The 18,124-nt window shown below is 37.0% G+C and overlaps 2 protein-coding genes across 5 annotated transcripts in view; one reads left to right on the plus strand and one right to left on the minus strand.

The window, feature by feature from the left end:
- The window catches only part of LOC146484509 (uncharacterized), a 278,821-nt gene that overhangs the window by 221,103 nt on the left and 39,594 nt on the right, over positions 1–18,124 (plus strand). The gene's annotated exons all lie outside the window — the stretch shown is intronic.
- The window catches only part of LOC146484520 (uncharacterized), a 47,138-nt gene that overhangs the window by 22,435 nt on the left and 6,579 nt on the right, over positions 1–18,124 (minus strand). Inside the window, exons 1-4 of one of the 4 annotated variants that reach the window (XM_085104589.1) lie at positions 15,086–15,336; positions 7,991–8,020; positions 7,236–7,306; positions 364–484 (exon numbers count right to left, since the gene is read on the minus strand). In XM_085104589.1, the coding sequence (XP_084960715.1) occupies positions 364–484; positions 7,236–7,306; positions 7,991–8,020; positions 15,086–15,230 (367 nt within the window). In that variant the 5' untranslated portion in view covers positions 15,231–15,336. Of the gene's footprint in view, positions 1–363; positions 485–7,235; positions 7,307–7,990; positions 8,021–8,345; positions 8,490–15,085; positions 15,337–18,124 lie in introns of those variants that run through there. The other 3 variants (XM_085104588.1, XM_085104591.1, XM_085104590.1) reach the window with 3 other exon arrangements.

Below are 18,124 nucleotides of genomic sequence, written 5' to 3' on the forward strand. Positions count from 1 at the left end.
CAGAATCAAGTATCTCTTGGATAGAAAAACACTCTTGGTACTGAAGAGTACCTTTTTGAGTAAGTTGATGTAATGCTCAACTGTCTGGAGCAATACCCAGCAAGACCAATATTGAAAGAAGTAAACAGAAAGTCCACAACTTAACAACACAAGCAGGTTATGGAAAATTTGACATAGCCCACAAGGCTGAAAAGCTGCGAAATAAGGAAACCAACCTTTGAAAAATTAGGTTTTACAGTTACTGTAAAAACTCTTGGCTCCCAGAGGAATTTGTTGGGTGCCTCAGGCTACCGGCTTCCTGTTAGGCATCAGCCTTGACAAGTGTAAAGGAAATCCGTGTGTAAAACAAAGAAGGAATCTTACCCGGTACGTCGAATCTGGCATGGTTTGAACCTGCACCGAGGTGGTGAACCTCGTCACACCTTAGGCAGAGTAACAGAGGGTTGCCATCGTTTGTCTCCTGGCAATCTTCATGGTGACAAACCTGTGACAAATAAATAGGAGAAATGAAGTGTAAAATAAATTATCAACACTCAAAACAAAACAGCCTATAGTAAAGAAATACTAAAAGCTTCCATTGAAATAGCCACCCCTCAGGATTCTGTAAACAAGCTATAAATGTGGCAAAATGAAAGTTAGTCAAAGTTACCGTCATTTTCAAGTATCTTCTTTTGTTTCCACTGAATTTTGTTGTTCAATGTGATGGTGCCTAGCCAATGGTTGCTGCTCACAAGGTTGCTGTGGATACCATACACACATATGGGGTCCCACCTAACTCTCAGGGCCAAGTAAGAGAGCAACATTTTCACATAACTTGCAGCACAGTACATGTAGTTGTTGCATTGCAACCACCACTGCACACCAAACAACTTTCATGCTCTGCACAGAAAGTAAAAATGCCATACACTTTCTGTAGTAACATGAAAATTTGTTGTGTGCCGAGGTGGTAATACATGTACATGTATGCAACAAACGATAATATTGCGACTTGCCATGCAACAACTGTTCTGCTCGACAAGTTGCATGAAGATGTTCCCCATATTACTTGGCATAATAACCAGCACCATAACTAACTCCTGTTTAATAGTTTTCATTTGAATGGTCAAACTTAAAAACTTCATTCACAGGATCAAGTCAGTTTTAGTCGCCTTGTACAGCTCAATAGCTTTTAATTAAATGCTTATAAATGCACATGTTGTGGTTTTAATTGGTTTTTGGTTAAAAAATTATACACCAGTTCAACTTTTACTATCCTTTGTCCTTATTTATTTCCATAATCTAGAAAAAAAGGACTTGTAGCAAAACTTTAAATGGTCAATCGCAAAAAAAGAAGACATGCCAAAACTGAGAACCTCCTTTCATATACAGAGGACAGACAGGCAGCGCTACAGGTTGTTAAACAGCTGCAGAGCTTTCATGTAAATGACCACAACGATAATATTATTTAGGATTTGAACCATATAATTTATTCTCAGGATTTATAAAAACATCCACTGAGCCAATTCCTGACTCAAGGCCAAGGTTACCAATAAACAACAGTCACTGGTTTGTCTAGGTACAATATAATGCATTTCAAACATTCAACATAATGCTTGATTCCTGTTTTTTTCTTTCCCATTTTCTTGCACATATGCAACAAAAGAAATGACAATTTTAAAAATCTACTGAAAAAGCTTATAAGTAGTACGTCAGAGAAAACTAAAAGTTGAAATGCCCCAGACAAAAGTAATTTATGCCCGATTATTCTTTATCACTGAAGACAATTGACACAATTCATTGGGAATAAAGAATTGAGCTTAAATGAAAATGGAACAATAGTTTATTTATCAAAACATTGACTCTCCAAGCACCTTACTTTCTCTATGCTAACTTTTCAGCAAACCTCTAGCAACCAACAGTACTTTCATTACTTTCACTAAAAATAGTCTTCGTACTTACCAACTACTCGGGGAAAATAGGATTATTTATTTTTTTGTGTCTGATAAGACCTTCCATAAGAACATTTTTAACATTTTTCAAATTATTTGCTTTCCAGACAAACAATAGATAGATTGTACTGACCAAACACATAATTTTATTACAACTACAAACTAAGAAAATAAACATTTTAACGACATTCAAATACTGTCACATTGGCATTTAGGATCAAGGTCACTTTTCACAAAATGTAATATGAATTGGCCAAAATCAATATTTGTAATATATGAACTTTAGCTCTGCATTAGGTTTTCATTCTGTTTGACAATTTAATCATGATTTTTGCCTGTTACCTGTGTGCAATACTATGTTTCTTGTCACCTTACAAGCTCTTAAATGATGAAATATATGTTAGATAATCTAATCAGGAAGTCAGATAACTGGATGTGAATGGACTTAACACAAAAACACAAACCACATCTTAAACTGGCGGGGTTTAGACTTAATTGCATTAACTACAATATAAACTCATCATAGATAAAAGAAGCATTTATTTTCAGACTTCAGAAAGTAAAACAATCATTCACAGTATTGCAAATGCTAGTAAATTACTTAAAAAAGGAAACGCATCCAGCTCAAATCTCTGTATATTGTCTAACAATGAAATTCAACTAACAGATACATGCATTGTGCTTTGTAAGCACAAATTTCTCTAGCTTGCAATCGCAATACTGAAAATGGATCCATCAAACAATCAAAGGTCAGCACCTTTAAAAATCACCTAAGTTACATAAGAATAGTCATGTCAATGGAACCAATATGTGATGGTATTTTATCTTCCAAATTAGATTACACGTTTAGCACTACTGCAGAGACCTGTACACAAACAACACAACATATCACGTTCTTGCTAAGTACAACGAAGAGAAGGAAAAATATATATTGCAATTTATTAATAATCTAATTAAATCATTACCAGTCAATGTAATAACAGATCAATGCTGACAAATATTTCACAGGATTACACTGTACTGACTTCAGTCAACACCTTCAGCCTTCTTTCTTAATCTGTGCAGTCTACAAATTTTGATACCGAGCTCAACTTCACTAGCTGGTCTATGACAAACAGCTTCAGCATTTGCCAGTAAAAATATAATTACTCAAAAGAAGAGTCTTCATACAGACACTTAGAATATCACTTGCAAATAAATACGGACATGTTTTATGATTTTCTGGGACGATCTCTCAACTGAAGGTTTTTAAAAATTATGTTGATATAAACCCCTACTGGTTAAGTTCCTTCTTCCCAAAGTATTTTCCATTTTGGTACAAATATACATCATTTAAGGTCTTAGCGGCAAATTTATTTTGTTTTGACAGTATTTTAAGTCATATTTAATTAAGATTTTGCCTTCTATATATGAATGATATATTTTAAATCAAAACTGAGTCAGCTGCAAGCAGCAGGTTTTCATCCTCTCAAATTCAAGACAGACTACTGGATGGCAATTTTTTTTTTTTAACAAAATTGGCATTCAATCTTTGATTTTCACTGCTGCTAAATAAACAATGAGAAATAATTTTCAAATATCCCCTCTTTATGAAGCAGTGTTGTTTTTTGTTGCAGTGGTCGGCTTGACATGGCTCCCAGTGGTGTGTGAAAAATAATTTTCAAATATCCCCTCTTTATGAAGCAGTGTTTTCTGTGGTAGTGTGATTACCTTTATCAAAATAGATGAAACTTTGGAATATCTGGGGAAAACCTGAACCCTTTGCTAGAACTATTTCACACACCACTGATTTCATGTTGCAGCTCCAGAACCTGGTCAAGATATGATTATTTTTGTTGTCCATAGCAGAGAACGTATGTTTAAAACCATCTGGCAGTCATGTTGAATCTCCCAAATGACCCCTGTTATAACTTTCTTTGAAATAATGGACTCTCTAATGAGGTAAGGTCTTTCCAGGAAATGACTTGTGCATGTGAGAGACAGGATTATATACTGTACTTGTCAAGACATGACCTTAGCTGACATTCATGGTTAAAAAATAGTTACTACGAAACTTCCAGAAATCATGTGAAACATCTACAGTTCAAGCCATTCCAAAGAACAATGCTTAAAAGCATTTTTAATAACTTAGAAAATAAGTGAATGCCTTAGACTTGACCCCTGATGAACTTGGCACTAATTAATGTTTTTTACTTGAAGAAAATATATTTTCTAGGCCTGTTGCCTGGCTTGCTCTAACTACAGTTCTCTAGCATTATACTTTTTTCCATCTGGAACCTTTTTCCAACCAGTCCTCTGTATGTTAGCTAGTGCACCAGTATTGGCGAATAAATTTGTGACATACCATGCAATATTCATTTATAAGCATGATCAGTGCTGTATTTTGGACCTCATTATCTCACTGCTGATAAACTAGATGGCCATCAATTAAGGGCACAAAGAAATAACAATCTAACAATGAGGGATAATTTTACCAAAGTCAAGTTAAGGCCTGAGATCGTAGGTGGGGCATTCAGGATCAAGATATCATCACAGATGAACTTAGTTATCAGAATCGCAAATAATTTGTACAATACCGTACATAGCTGCAGAAGAGAAATTTTATTAGATAGCATGGCCAGTGTTTATTGATAGTGATATACATAAAAATTTTTGGAGATTTTTTGAAAAACTTGTCCTTCGTTTGTGCATATTAGTAGAGTTGGTGTGATATCCTGGAGGATTTTACTAACTTTTATATATGAGGATAGGGTCTGAAATTAACTTTTTCCTGAGGGAGCCAACTGGCGACAAACCTAAAACTTTTGGTCGCCAGATGGAAGGGTTTGGTCGCCAAAAGCAAGTGTTATTATTTTTTTTTTTTTGGTTTCTTGCTTGCCATGCCACGATCGTGGCTTCACCTCTTAATTTGACGCAAACTAAAGAAAACAATCTCTCTGGCCAGGGTATAATTTACCTTAATTTATAGTAAAGCACAAAATTAAACCTTTCAAGTAAATGTATATTTAACACAATATACATACAGCTATAAAAGGAGCCTCACAAAAGCTGTGTAACTGTAACAGAGTCCTACATCTCAAAAAGCGTGTTTGCCAATGTTCTTGCGAAGACTTCCGATTTCTTTCTCTTATTATTTCCATTTAGTTGGAAGTATGCTGGTATCCTATTAAGTTCTATGTTCAAGACATGGGGGCCCTCTTTCTATACAGAGACTCAACTACGTGTGCAATTAAAGTATCTGTTCTTCGCTCAAAACGGAACGAAAACGCAACGACAATCAATAAGCTAGTGCCCGACCCTCACACTTTTTTATTGCTCAAACCAGTCCCCCACCGCGCAGGCCTGTCACTATTTTTAAAATAAGGATTAAGCGCTGATGCTTCTGATCTTGCCGGATCTCGCCAATTCATGTTTTCGCCCGCAATATCCGTATTGGGAGAAGCCACTGAAACAATATGGCGATCATAAAATCGTTGCTTTGTTTTACTACAACTGTCCACGGGAGCTTTATGTTTTCTCTCAGAAAAAGCCCTTTTACCTTGGAATGTCAAATGCTGATGGGATGAAAGGTTAGTCGCCTGCTGGCGACCAGTTCTAAATTTCTGGTCGCCAACACTTAATTTTTGGTCGCATTGGCGACTCTTGGTCAGTCAGTCACAATTTCAGACCCTGGAGGATCAATGTCGACTGGTTCAGTAAACTAGAAAAATACTTGGGATTTTTATTAAATCGCTAATTGCACAAAGAATTTTTATTCCTTTCTTTTTCCAAAAATTCAATCAAAAAGTGAAAAAAGTCTGGCAACACGTCACACTCGAAAAGTGACTCAGTGGCTTTCATACCCAAAGCTGTTACAAGTACACTGACTCAGAAGTTAAAACTACCTTAAACGAGTGCCGCGCATTACAACACTAAACTAACCATGTGACGTATTCAAAGTCTGAACCTTTTAGAGTTTCTTCTGACAATAAGACAATAATTTAGGACTTCCTCATACAACATAAAAACAGTACCACAGGAAGAACTACTTAGCAAAATTAATTTTGTTTTCATTTACGTATTCTAAGTATTTCCTCCAGACCCAAAAGTAAGATCCCAAAGTTTCAAAGTTTCTTTGGTCCAAATGAAATGTTATGATGGTTTACCTTAATTTTACTTTTAACCTTAAACCCGAGACAGAATGACGCAAAATAATATAAAGCAAATGTTTACATGTATCTGAATGACTTGTGTAGTTCTAGAAAATATCTGTACCCAGCCAGTGGAAGGTCATTACAAATTCTGATGACTCATGAGGAAAAGGGAATCCATTTTTTTTCTAACAGGAAAGTATGAAACTAAACTGGAATCTCAAAAGGAGTGGGAAGGTCATACTAAGAAAGCTTCCCTTGATGGGCATCTTAGCATGGATATCTTCTAGTACAACACGATATGAATGTAAGCAGTGATGAATGTAATTTTGACATTATAACTCAATTTCAAACTTCTACTATACATTAAGTTTTCACTCACTGAAAAATCTATTTATCATACATCAAGTATTACTAACAACGTGCATGATAGTTTGACCTGACAGAATCGAAGTTATGATTTTTGGAGTCTCATTAATTTTCAAAAAAGTTTGATCAACCTTGAATAATAGTTCTTCCTTCATGAGAAACTGCACAAAAATCACCTGGCATACTGTGACCTTAACCATGAAATTTGATATGACATGTAAAATGAAAGATAAAATCGCATGTTCTGTTCTAAAAATAAGACTTCCCAAATTCCCACACGGACCAACATGTAAGATGCAGGAAAAAATTAAAAATAAGCTTAACTTGTTTGCAAGTCAAGGCATATAAAAATATATAATTATAAAAAAAATGTTAAAATGGTAGGTTTAGAATTAGTTTGAACTGGTCTCGTTGTTTTCTGGAATTAAAACCATTTTCTAGGGTGGAAAATTTTACTGATGACTGTTAAACCGATAAAAGGGTATAAATGTGGATTGTTAAAGGCCTGTAGTAAATCAATAAATCAAAACGGGGAATCAATTTAGGGGAATCTTGTAATTACAATAGGAAACTGGACTCTTTATTTTCTGAAAATTTGGTCACAGTCTAGGCTGGTAAATATGTTGTTGACCGTTTAAACCGCTAAGAGGCCATATAAAAAAATTGTAAATATGCAAATCAAACTCAAGTCGTGATTAAGCTTTGTACGGTTGCAGAAAGTTAGACAAATCTTATGGCAACTCAACCACAGAAAGCAATCACGTGCATTGCTAACAGTTTATTAATAATACAACATTACTGATCTCACCTTAACTGCAAATTCTTTTTCGGTTTGAACGTTGCTGACACATAATTTTCCCTGGCAAACCCGTCTTTCGCCTGCAACAATTCAAAGGTTGACACTCAACAAAAAAATTTCTATTCAAATTATGGACGCCTCTGCAATTTATTGGGTTAAGAGCACTTTGATAAGAAATGTTTAGAGATGCTGAGAGAGGATAAATGAAAATCGCGCTTCCAAAATACTTATGCTGAGCTACTTTAAATACGAGGAGGAAGACCTAAGAGAGAATTGCTATATAAACGTTTCACTTTCATCTACTCTCTCCGGTTTGATTTGGAAGGAAGTCACCAAGAAAATAAATATCTAGAATACTCTTGCTTATGATCTCAGATACCATCTTTTGTTCCGAGATCTCCAACAACTTTAGAACCAAAAGCGAATTGTGTACTCACGCGCCTATTTCACGACCCATCTACGAATTAACTTAATCAAACAAAAAAATTTCAATTTTCTTTGAGATAAACACTTTCTCAATTGTCGTTAAGTTCGATTATTGTAAACTTCTAACAACATCCAATTTGACCTAATCATTTATACACAGATATTAAGCTTCCACGGTTTGTGAAACAACGAGTGAACGTGTTAGTTAAATACATAAACCATTTCCTAGAGGCACTTTCAGTATGTGCAAACTTCGAAAAATCCGATAAAGGTCTTCTATTATACTGAAATCGTTAGTTAAACAAATAAATATAAAGAATTGACGACAATTACTCTACCTTTTCCATAGTGGTCGAAATCATCCCGACCTAGAATAGAAAAGCGTTCTGTTAGTTGTAAGAAAACTGCTCGACGCTCTGAGGTAACAACACGACACAAAATCGTGTATCAAACCGACCAAAATTAATACAAAAGTATCTGGAAAACCTTGGCACCTTCGTCTAATTCTAAACAGAGACTAGTTAAAACAACACTTAAATCCCCCTCTGACACGGCAAAGCCCTAAAACGCGCGTGTTTAGCACAGCTATCGCGGTTTCAAGAAATCCGACAACTTCAACAGCCGACCATCTAAACGTGAAAACTTTGCATAACAAGACGAACAGAAGCGATACGTTGTAGAGAAACAGCTCACCGATTTCGGGCATATCGTCAAGATCTTCTCCCCAGCTCGATTTCCGATGTCATTCCTTACACAGTGAAAGCAAATGAAACGATACCGGTTTGCAGGAAGGAAAATTGTCGGCAATGGAGGGACAGGAAACTCAGTTCGTCCACTCACAACAATCGCGTCGAACTCTCTCTAGATCATTTTAGATTAAACATGAAATTCAAGCCTTTCCACGTGCTCGAATTGATTCAGTTTGAACGGTTAATCGAGGATTGTTGTCTTGTGCACGCTCCAACGTGAAGTGTCGAGTAACCGACGCGAAATGAGCGAAATACGGTCTCAAATTTGTCACAAGATTCCTCCATGCAAATTGTGAATAAAATGCGAGATGGGCCCGCGCGATGACGTCACATGATAATGATCTGATAATTACAGTGTGGAACAACCAATCAGATCAAGCGTTCGAACACTTCGACCAGACTTTCACTGTAAACACAACAATCTTGCTTCGAAAAGGATTTAAAAACTCATCCTGCGAGCTCTAAATCTGGATTCAACCTTCGTGATCAGGACGTCTACTTCGGCGTGCATGCTTAAGCCGTTTAATGCGCGTGGTGACAGAAAGCAATTATTCGTGCATCAAAACTCTTTCGTTTAAAGCTTGTGATGTTTACGAAACTCAGTGCTCTATTACCGCAAGTACAGCACAGAAACTTAACTAAAGGGAATTCGTCAAAATTCCTTGGTAAAACATAAGAATTAATTGTAACGAATTTGAAGATTGATTGCGTTGTTGTGCTATTTTTTTTGTCAGAAATATTTATGTGCCAGTATATTCGTGAGTCTATCTGTCAGTAGGGACGGCTTAGGGATTTCAATACCCTTTTTGTGCTGTATTGTTTCCAACGAGAAAAGATTGTCCAAGGCATTGTTTTCATGGAAGAAAGTTCTAATGAGTTCGAAACCAGGACAACCGGCTTCCGGTGAAATTTACAGTATTCTGAAAATCGAAAAACCCATAATCACGACAATGAGGTTGAAAAGTGACCCCGATGGGTTTTACGCCCAAAACCCTGGAACAAACAAACCAATTGTTTCGTCTATCGACTATGCAATTTTTTTTTTTTTTAATTTCACAGAGGCGTCTAATCTTCGTTTTAATTAAATCTGCAAACGGTTACGTCAAAGCCCATGAATACTTGAAGAACTGTGTAATGCATCCTTGGTAAGTTTCCGGGATGATTCCAGTCACAAAACCGGTCCTAAAGTCAGTCGAGACGTGATGTGAATACGCTTAGCAGAATTTAGCATTAAACGATTGGAAATCAACCAAATTGTTCCCCACGTTCTATTCACTGCAGAAGACAAAGATTTATAGGGAAAACAAATAATTTATCGCATTAACAAAATTCATTTGTCTGGCTGAATATTACCAAAAAAAAACTTCAGGATGTCTACATCTACAAAGGCCTATAAACAACAAACAAATCTGTACGTTTTCACCTGACTCTCAGTTTGTATATCGAACGTGTAGTTCTAACATTTAAATGGATAAAAAACCAACTATGTGGTGTAAAAATAAAAACCGATTGCTTTCATGGCTAACTGTTCGTACTTAGACCTAGTACGTGGCAACTTTAAAAATCTCCATTTTAATTACAGAAATCGTATCCCTTAGAAGATCTTACAATATATTTGTTCGAATTGAATCGTTGTCAGTAATCAGTTCTGTATTTTGATAAGCCTCACAGTAAACGGAAACTAAAAGGAGATAAAAGCTCGATTTTGCAAGAACAGCGAGTGTTGACCTTGGCAAGCCTTTCCTGATAACCGTATGTATCTTTTACTCAAATGGATAAAAATTGCCGATTCATTTCCCCATAAATTTCCGTTTCACTAACGAATTGTTTTTTCATGATTACCCAAAATGAGGTCACGTGTGAAAAAACAACGGTCTTGGAAACAGAGAGATGTAGTTCGATGAGAGATTAAGATCACAATGAAGAGTTTTATGATGATAAAATTTGAACCTTCTTGAGTTAATTGCCAATAGGTCCTCGTGGAATTTGTGTCTCAATTCTGAAACCGCGATTTTAATAACAATAAGAACAGGAAAAAGAACTCTGTTTCAGTTTTCTCTTTCTCGTTTTTCCTTTTATCTCTTTCCTCTTTTACCAATTTACTCCAATATTGAACAACAACAACATCTCTAGGGTAGAGATGGCATAATAGCGGCTAACCTCTTCCTGAGTTTGAGGTCGGCATAGAGTTCCACCGGATGTGCTACTCCACGCAGATTCACTCACCCGTTTCCATCCCCGGATTACAGACAAGTTCGAGTTCGAGTTCAAGATTATTGGGTTCGAGGTGCTTTTAAAAGATTGGACCTCGTTTCAGTTAATCTGCCAATAGGTCCTAGTGTGATTTGTCTGTCTCGACTTTTAAGTAGCGATTAAAAACTATCTCTTTTTCCTTCTTTTACTTTCCTCCGTTATATTTTTACGACAGGAAAGAGAAGCCTTAGTCGTTAGTCCTTCCTAAGTTAGAAAACAAAAACGAAATTGCACTGCAAACAGATACACTCAATAGTTTCAATTTCCAGATTAAACTCTGGCCTACATTATCGTGTTCTAACTATTTTGTAACAAATTGATTCCTTTTAAATTTTTGCGGTGAGGAAGTTAAGGCCAGGTGTCGCATACTATTTGACTATTTGTTGAATTCTCTTATATCGGCGCGGCATTCATGGAATTTGTAATCATGCCTTTTAAACGCCATATTGCTTCAGTTTTCATTTCCTGAAAGGAAATATATAACCGTCTTCTGTATGCAAACTGCAATTAAATCCTCGAAATTGTTATTGGGCAGGATTTGCGGCCCGTCTGTTATAACTCTTATCCGAGATATAAAGACCAAACTACGTAATCATCAGTACCGATTTTCAGTTAGCCCTGAACTCTAAACCGATTAACGAATTTTACGCTGGCGTCCATTTTTCTCAAAACTCACGAAAACAATTCGGATCCTACGCACCCCCCCCCCCCCCCTCCTCAACGGCCAGGAAAAAAACAACTATTTTACGCACAGAGTGGTTTATTAAAGTGTCGTGCACTTTCTGCCCTTTTAAAAGCATATTTCTCTCAGTGAGCTAATATAGTTTAATCTGTTTGGGTGCTTTAGCCGAAAATTTAAGTTGTAGAAAATTTAAAGGAATGGAATCTCATTTCCCGAATTTACGAACTCTAGCTTGTTAGCTTCACGTAAATGACATGCTAGCTGACCTTTTTTTGCGCTTTTGATGACGTATTCACCCATCCGTAAACAAAATGGATTTGTTTTTCAGCGTTGTGAGCGTTTGGGCTGACATTTTCCGGAAGAAAAATTTAATCGTCTCAGAAATTTGGATTTAGTTTTAAGTTAAAATTAAATCCAAATTTCTGTGGCGCCGAGTAAGGCCATCAAAACAAATATCCACTGAAGTTAACTGTTGGGTGTATGAACAAAGGATGAACAAAATTCCTTTTTCAAATTCAAAGAGGAGCAAGACAGAGAAGTAGCAATACAAAGAGAATTTTCTCGTGTGCGTGGGGCTTTACAGAAAATCGATTTATTTTTAAAGAATCAGTGAAAGCTAAACGTTGAAAGCATTACAAGGTTAAGACAGACATAAGGCTAGTTTACACACGAAACTACCACCAATCGATAGCCAGGAAATGGATTTGAAAAAGGTCCGAAAAGGAATCAAGAACCTTCAATTGTTCTCCATTTTCGGACGAAAACGGCCAAAGACCATATAACGCATAACTGGAATGATTGTGGAGGGAGGAATCCCGTTTTAAAATAACGGACATTAGCGATTACACATCAAATAATGTTTTTGTATCCGCTTCACAAACTTTTTGGCAACACGCGAAAACGGTAAAGTCAACAAAATTAAGTATTATAAATTCATTCATTATTACCTTGTTATTGTAATTGCGCTTTGTCTCGCGGCGAGAGATAATTAGAAAAATAATGAATTGTCATCAGGAAAACAACGTACTTCCGCAAATTATGACGAAATGTCGTTAAACCAGCTAAGCTTACAAACGAACGTCCGTTGTTTTTTAACTTCGTTTGTGTAGGTTTGTAGTTCCTTCCGACAAAACAGATCGTTCAAACAAATCTTTCATTTCGTAATTAAACTTTGTGTTGAAAACGAACATTTCGGATACGACCAGTTTGCCTTAATAATCAGTTTTACAGATGTTTGAATAGGAGGAAGCTCTGAAAACAATGGTCTAAAAAAGCGGAAAAGCTCCAATGAAGAAAAAAAGGAAAATGTTTGTTACAATTGTGGAGGACTGAATCGGATTAGAAATGACCATGATGACGAAGTATAAATTGTTTGGCGAATTTTCAATCCATTGTTAACTTATTTTTATACGCTATTTGTTTCGCCAAATAACCTGGGTAACAAACAAATCACAAAGGAAAATTTAGATTTTCCCGATTACCGATGACGAACTTGAAACAATTGGCAATCATTCAAACATTTGCGAAGTACCCTGCATACAGCAACGCACCATGAACTGAACAACGATGGTTGCTGAGAAGGGAGAAGCGGTGAAGATTCAACCGGATTTAAGAACAGAGAAAGTGAAAGTCCAGTAAACGAACAGCGAACGTGAAGTTTACACCAAGTTGAGCGAACGTGAAAGCGTGGGCCCGCGTAACAAGTCTTTCAAGATTTGACGCAAAAAGTGACGTCATTGTAGTTCCTGTTGTCTCGGCTTTAGGACGCCAAGAAATCTATCGGCAAAAAAGTATCGTGCACAGCTATCATATGCCCACACTTTCGAAGTTAAAAATTGTTCTCGTTGGACCATTCACCGAAAGTACCTCCAATGTAGTTCTCTGATTACAACCTGCTTAAAACTTCTGCGTATCCAGTTCAAAGTACGATCTATACTTAGAATATCCCCCTCCTCTTCAGACCATACGCCCACTGGAACGACGCCTATGTATATCTTAATTATTCATAGATATTTTTGCTAATCCCAAGACGCAGGGCAAAGAGGACCAAAAAGAAGTGATTAAGAGATTATTTAATAAAAATATGTTAACTGGGGAAGTGAACCAGGAGAGGAATAATTCAAAACAATAGCTCATTAGTCTTGGATCTCCAAAGTTTCCTCCATGGCAACAAGAACAAACACTTGGGATAGCGATAATAATGACAAGGGTTAGATTGACGCCCCAGGGGGTGCGATTTATGCCCAACTAGTAGGAGAAGGCAAACCTCCCTTTTCAAGTATCTTAGTCTGGCAGGCAACTAACGAGTGGCGCTCGAGCCGATCCTCACAAGCTCACGCATAGTTGATACTTTGAATAGTGGCAACCATGACTAAGGAACGAGTAAGCCGGAAAAATGCTGCAAGAACTAGATCCTGTATGAATCGCCTATAGAAGGGAAAAACAAAACTTACTACAATTCGCTTCTATGAAACAACACTAAACGCGCTGCAATTTTTGACCCAGTGATGTTCCACACAACAATTTTTGCGTGACAACCTAATTTAGGCAAGTTGGCCTTTTTTTTAAAAAAAGAGTTTTAAAGAAATCGTCGTAATTGCTAAAATTAGCAGCCACTAAACCCTCAGGAAATCACGTTGGGGTGTCGCTTTAGCTCAATGGAGTCTTAATTACGTGATTCTCCGTGCTGCGATCGTATAAAGGACTTTAGAAGTGTTTATCTTGTACTAAAAAGGCTCTCATAAAAAAGAGCATTTGTTTAAAAAATTTTAAGTCTCAGTTTTTCTGCAATCTGCGTTTCAGCTTTCAGTTTCAGAATTCGAAAGGCCAACAAGGTACTCGTCATAATAATATAAACCTAACACCAAGAGAATTTAACTCAGTTTCTCGCTATTATACAACAAGTTCGTCAAATTTCGCGAGGGATGTCACTCTTTGGAACCCAATCAAGACAAAAAGAAATTTTGAAAAGCTTAAAGCAAACACCGTTACAAGACTTTTAAATCGAGTATTTACCCAAACCGCCTGAATATTTCAAATTCATCCATGTAAGCATTTGCTCAAATTGGGCAGTAGTTGCCCCGGGGTAGTTGCTAACTTTAGCTTCAGCCGTATCACCATCAGAGAAGACAATAGTCATTGTATTGGGCCTGTATACGAAAGCTCAGGCTAAACTCGAGAGTTCGCGTCGGGAAATACAAGCTCGTTGTGGAGTGTAGATAGATATAACAAAGCAAACTGCTTGCGCCGGGTTTTTATCTATGTACGACAATTTAATTTGTTTTCATAAAAGATGAAAGCAAAAGGAGAATGTTCTTAACAGTAAACTATATGTACGGTTGTTAATCGTATTAATTAGTGGGTGTTTTTGGGTGTACTGTCCTTTGTAAAATACTGATGGGAGAGGGGATACCTAATCAACTTGTTGATAAATAAGTTAATAAAAATTATGGAGATTAGCCTTGGGGTCACGCAAAACATGACACTTTCATAATAACGCCGAAAGAAAAACAAGCGTCTCGGCTGAAACCCGGCAAAGTATGTAATTTTCATATTTCACCAACATTACAGCGCGAATATACATGCAAGCAAAACCAGGAAATGAAATGTTCCGAGCTTGTATTCTTGTGCAACTATTAACTTTTAGAACTTTCGCAATACCGTGCACGGGTCTATCATGGTACTTGTTTTATGTCTATCATGTGCTGAAAATTTAAAAAATGTTCAGACCAAGGGAAAACAGTACATACCCAACTTTATAGTTCTTCTCTTGATTCCGTTTTTTCGCTCGAGTTTTCTTTCTTTCGCTCGTCGCCTTGATCGTTTTCTCCGCAGGCTCAGAGCCGGGGACACTTTGTACTTTTTACGTGCCGTAATTCTCCGTCTTCTTGACATCAAATTTATTCTGGTTGGTTGAATTTCACGCACCAAAATCGAAACTTGTTTCGTTCAACGAGGCCTTTTCCGTTCAAGTCCTACCCTCAACTGTTTACAATGGCTATAAGCAAAATAACTATGAGCAATATTTACGTCATCTTTTTTAAGAGTCGTCTAGAAATCGGGGCTGACACGGCTCAATTGTTCTGATCCCTGTCATGTCCGGGCTACCACTAAATATGGTTACGCGCACGCCAATCATGAGACAAGCCATGCCAAAATTTCAACGGCGTAAAAATCCGTTTTATGACTGATATCATCTCGATTATCACGCTTCGACAGAGTATATTTAAGAGTAAAGTCCACATCTACAACAAAGTGGTGCTCTTTGAAATGTCGAATTTTTTTAACCTCTGTATATCACAGAATACAAATATTTGTTCCAAGGGAATTAGGAGCGACAAGTGGTGTTTGTCACGCGGAGTAAAACCTCTAAGAGGAAATGAATCAACAATTCTTAAACCGGCGCGTGGGCTATCCGATTGCGGTAATGCAGCGAAATGAAAATACCACGCTAAAAATTGAAAGTAAACACAAACGTGACGAAGAAAAGTTTTGTTTTTTACTTGCGGCAAAAAGAGAAAAGGGGGAAGTTTTGGGGCAGCTGCACGTAGATGTGATATTCAAGTTAGGAAGTGTACATGTGGTTTTGCCCTCCATCTTTCCGTCTTTAACGTCCCAAATGGGTGTGACCTTGGTCTGAAATAGAGAGTAATACATTTTGACCATTCTGACTTGTGGTTTTAGATTGCGGTATTTCCATTGTAGGGACACAATGCGTACGTGACCATATTTGATCCCTGATGGAAAAATAAACGAAAGAAGAATTTCGCGTGGAGGAAGATCAACACAAAGTAGATTAAGGATTTTGTCCGAGTTCAAGCGTCCACCTACAATAGTCGCGAAAAGTTTATCTTCACTTTCGATATGGAGTGTCAAAATTAAGGCGAAGTTATATACTTTCTCACGGCTACCTACTGAAACTTAACAAGCCTTTACCGTAAAAAAAACTCAGAAAAAGCAGTTTCGAAACCCGACGGAAAAAGTCCTAAAAGCAGGCGTCGACTAGCTATCGACTGCTAAAAAGCTGATCAAAACCGGTCACTTTCTAAAGGTGAATTATAAAAAAATTCAATAACACAACATGAAGAAAAGAATGTTTACACAAGTCACAGATTAATTAAGGATTTCAGTAAACTGATTTTATGCTTTCATCTTTAGTCAAATTACACGAACGATACTATTGCCTCACGACCCTATTTTAGACCTAAACATGCCATTTTCCACACCCGTTTTAAGACCTGACTTCCAAAATTCAGACCTGATAATTATGCATCAGTGCCGAACGGAAATTGACGCAAGGAGTAAAAGTAAGCTGGAAAGACATAGTTTATCTATTTCTTTTTCTCGCTATCAGTTAGTCGTTCCAGTTACGTACTGAGAAGAAAAATATGTTTGTAAGCTTTCGTAAATGTTCCCCGCCCCAAAAACCCGACCCGATTTCAGACCAAAACGGCTCAAAAACCATACCCCTTGGGGCGGCACATACCTATATACCTTATATAGGGGTGTACCCCCCCCCCCCCGGGCTAACTGGCTGACATATTTGATTCAGTCAATCTAGAAATTGTACGTGTGGTTGTAACTTCTATCTTTCCGTTTTCAGTTTTAAGATCCCAAGTGGATTTGGTTTCGGTCTGAAATAGAGGATAACACATTTTGGCCATACAATACATTTTAGATTGCGGTACTGATTTCCAATGTAGGCACACAATGTGTACGTGACCGTACTTCCTTCATCCCTCAGGATAGAGAAATAACCCAAAGCAAGAATTTCTGCTTGGAGGGAGATCAACACAAACTAGATTTACAATTTCGCCCCGGTTCAATTGGTCACGAAACGTTTATCTTCAATCTCGAAATGATGCGTCAAAGTTAAGGCAAAATTACGTACCTAATTACATCCATTTTGAAATCACTGGTGATCCTTGGAATCTGATTGGTCCAAAATGGTGCAATTTATTTCCAAATTGCACCATTTTGGACCCTAAATCGCATCATTTTTGAATTCGATGTACAGTACTCGTATAAATGGAACTGAAACTGGCAATATTGAACTTGAAGTTTGCACTGTTTTCGCTTTGTTTTTAGCGCTTAAATTTCCTAGAATTTTCTAAAAAAAATTTTGTGCAATTTTTTTTTCGGATTTTTTAAATATAACATATTCTGGGTGGGGGAGGCTGAAATCTTTTATTTAGACACTTTTTTGGGCAATATTGGGGGATTTCAAAATGGATGTAATTAAGTGGTAATTGAACTTCGTGTCGTGCAATTTTGGTCTGAAATCATACTTGTGATTTCAAATCAAACTCGCGCTATCGCGCTCGTTTGATTTTGAAATCACGCGTATGATTTCAGACCAAATTGCACTCCACTCAGTTCAATTACCAATATTAATAGTAATTTATAAGCCTTTACCTTAAAAAAAAATCCCAGAAAAAAACAGTTGTGAAACCCGACGGAAAATCGCAAAAGCTGGCTGCGACTGGCTATCGACTGCTAAAAAGTTGATCATATTAAACTGGTCAGTTTTGGGGGACGAATTATAAAACATTCATTAACACAACATGAAGAAAAAAATGTTTACTGACAATTCACAGATTGGTGATTTCAAACTGATTTTATGCTTCCTTTTAATCGAATTGCAGTAAAGATACTCCCAGCTTCTCACCCTAGTCTTTTAAAGATGCTTTTTCCCTCTCTAAACGCGACCTGTTGTTATACTTTCTGAAGTCAAACAGTGAAAAAGTGTTTTTAAAACTATTACCAAGGTTTGAACGTTTTATAAACTT

Source organism: Pavona decussata, unplaced genomic scaffold, assembly GCF_977016875.1.
Source record: "Pavona decussata unplaced genomic scaffold, jaPavDecu1.1 SCAFFOLD_32, whole genome shotgun sequence".
Taxonomy (NCBI): domain Eukaryota; kingdom Metazoa; phylum Cnidaria; class Anthozoa; order Scleractinia; family Agariciidae; genus Pavona; species Pavona decussata.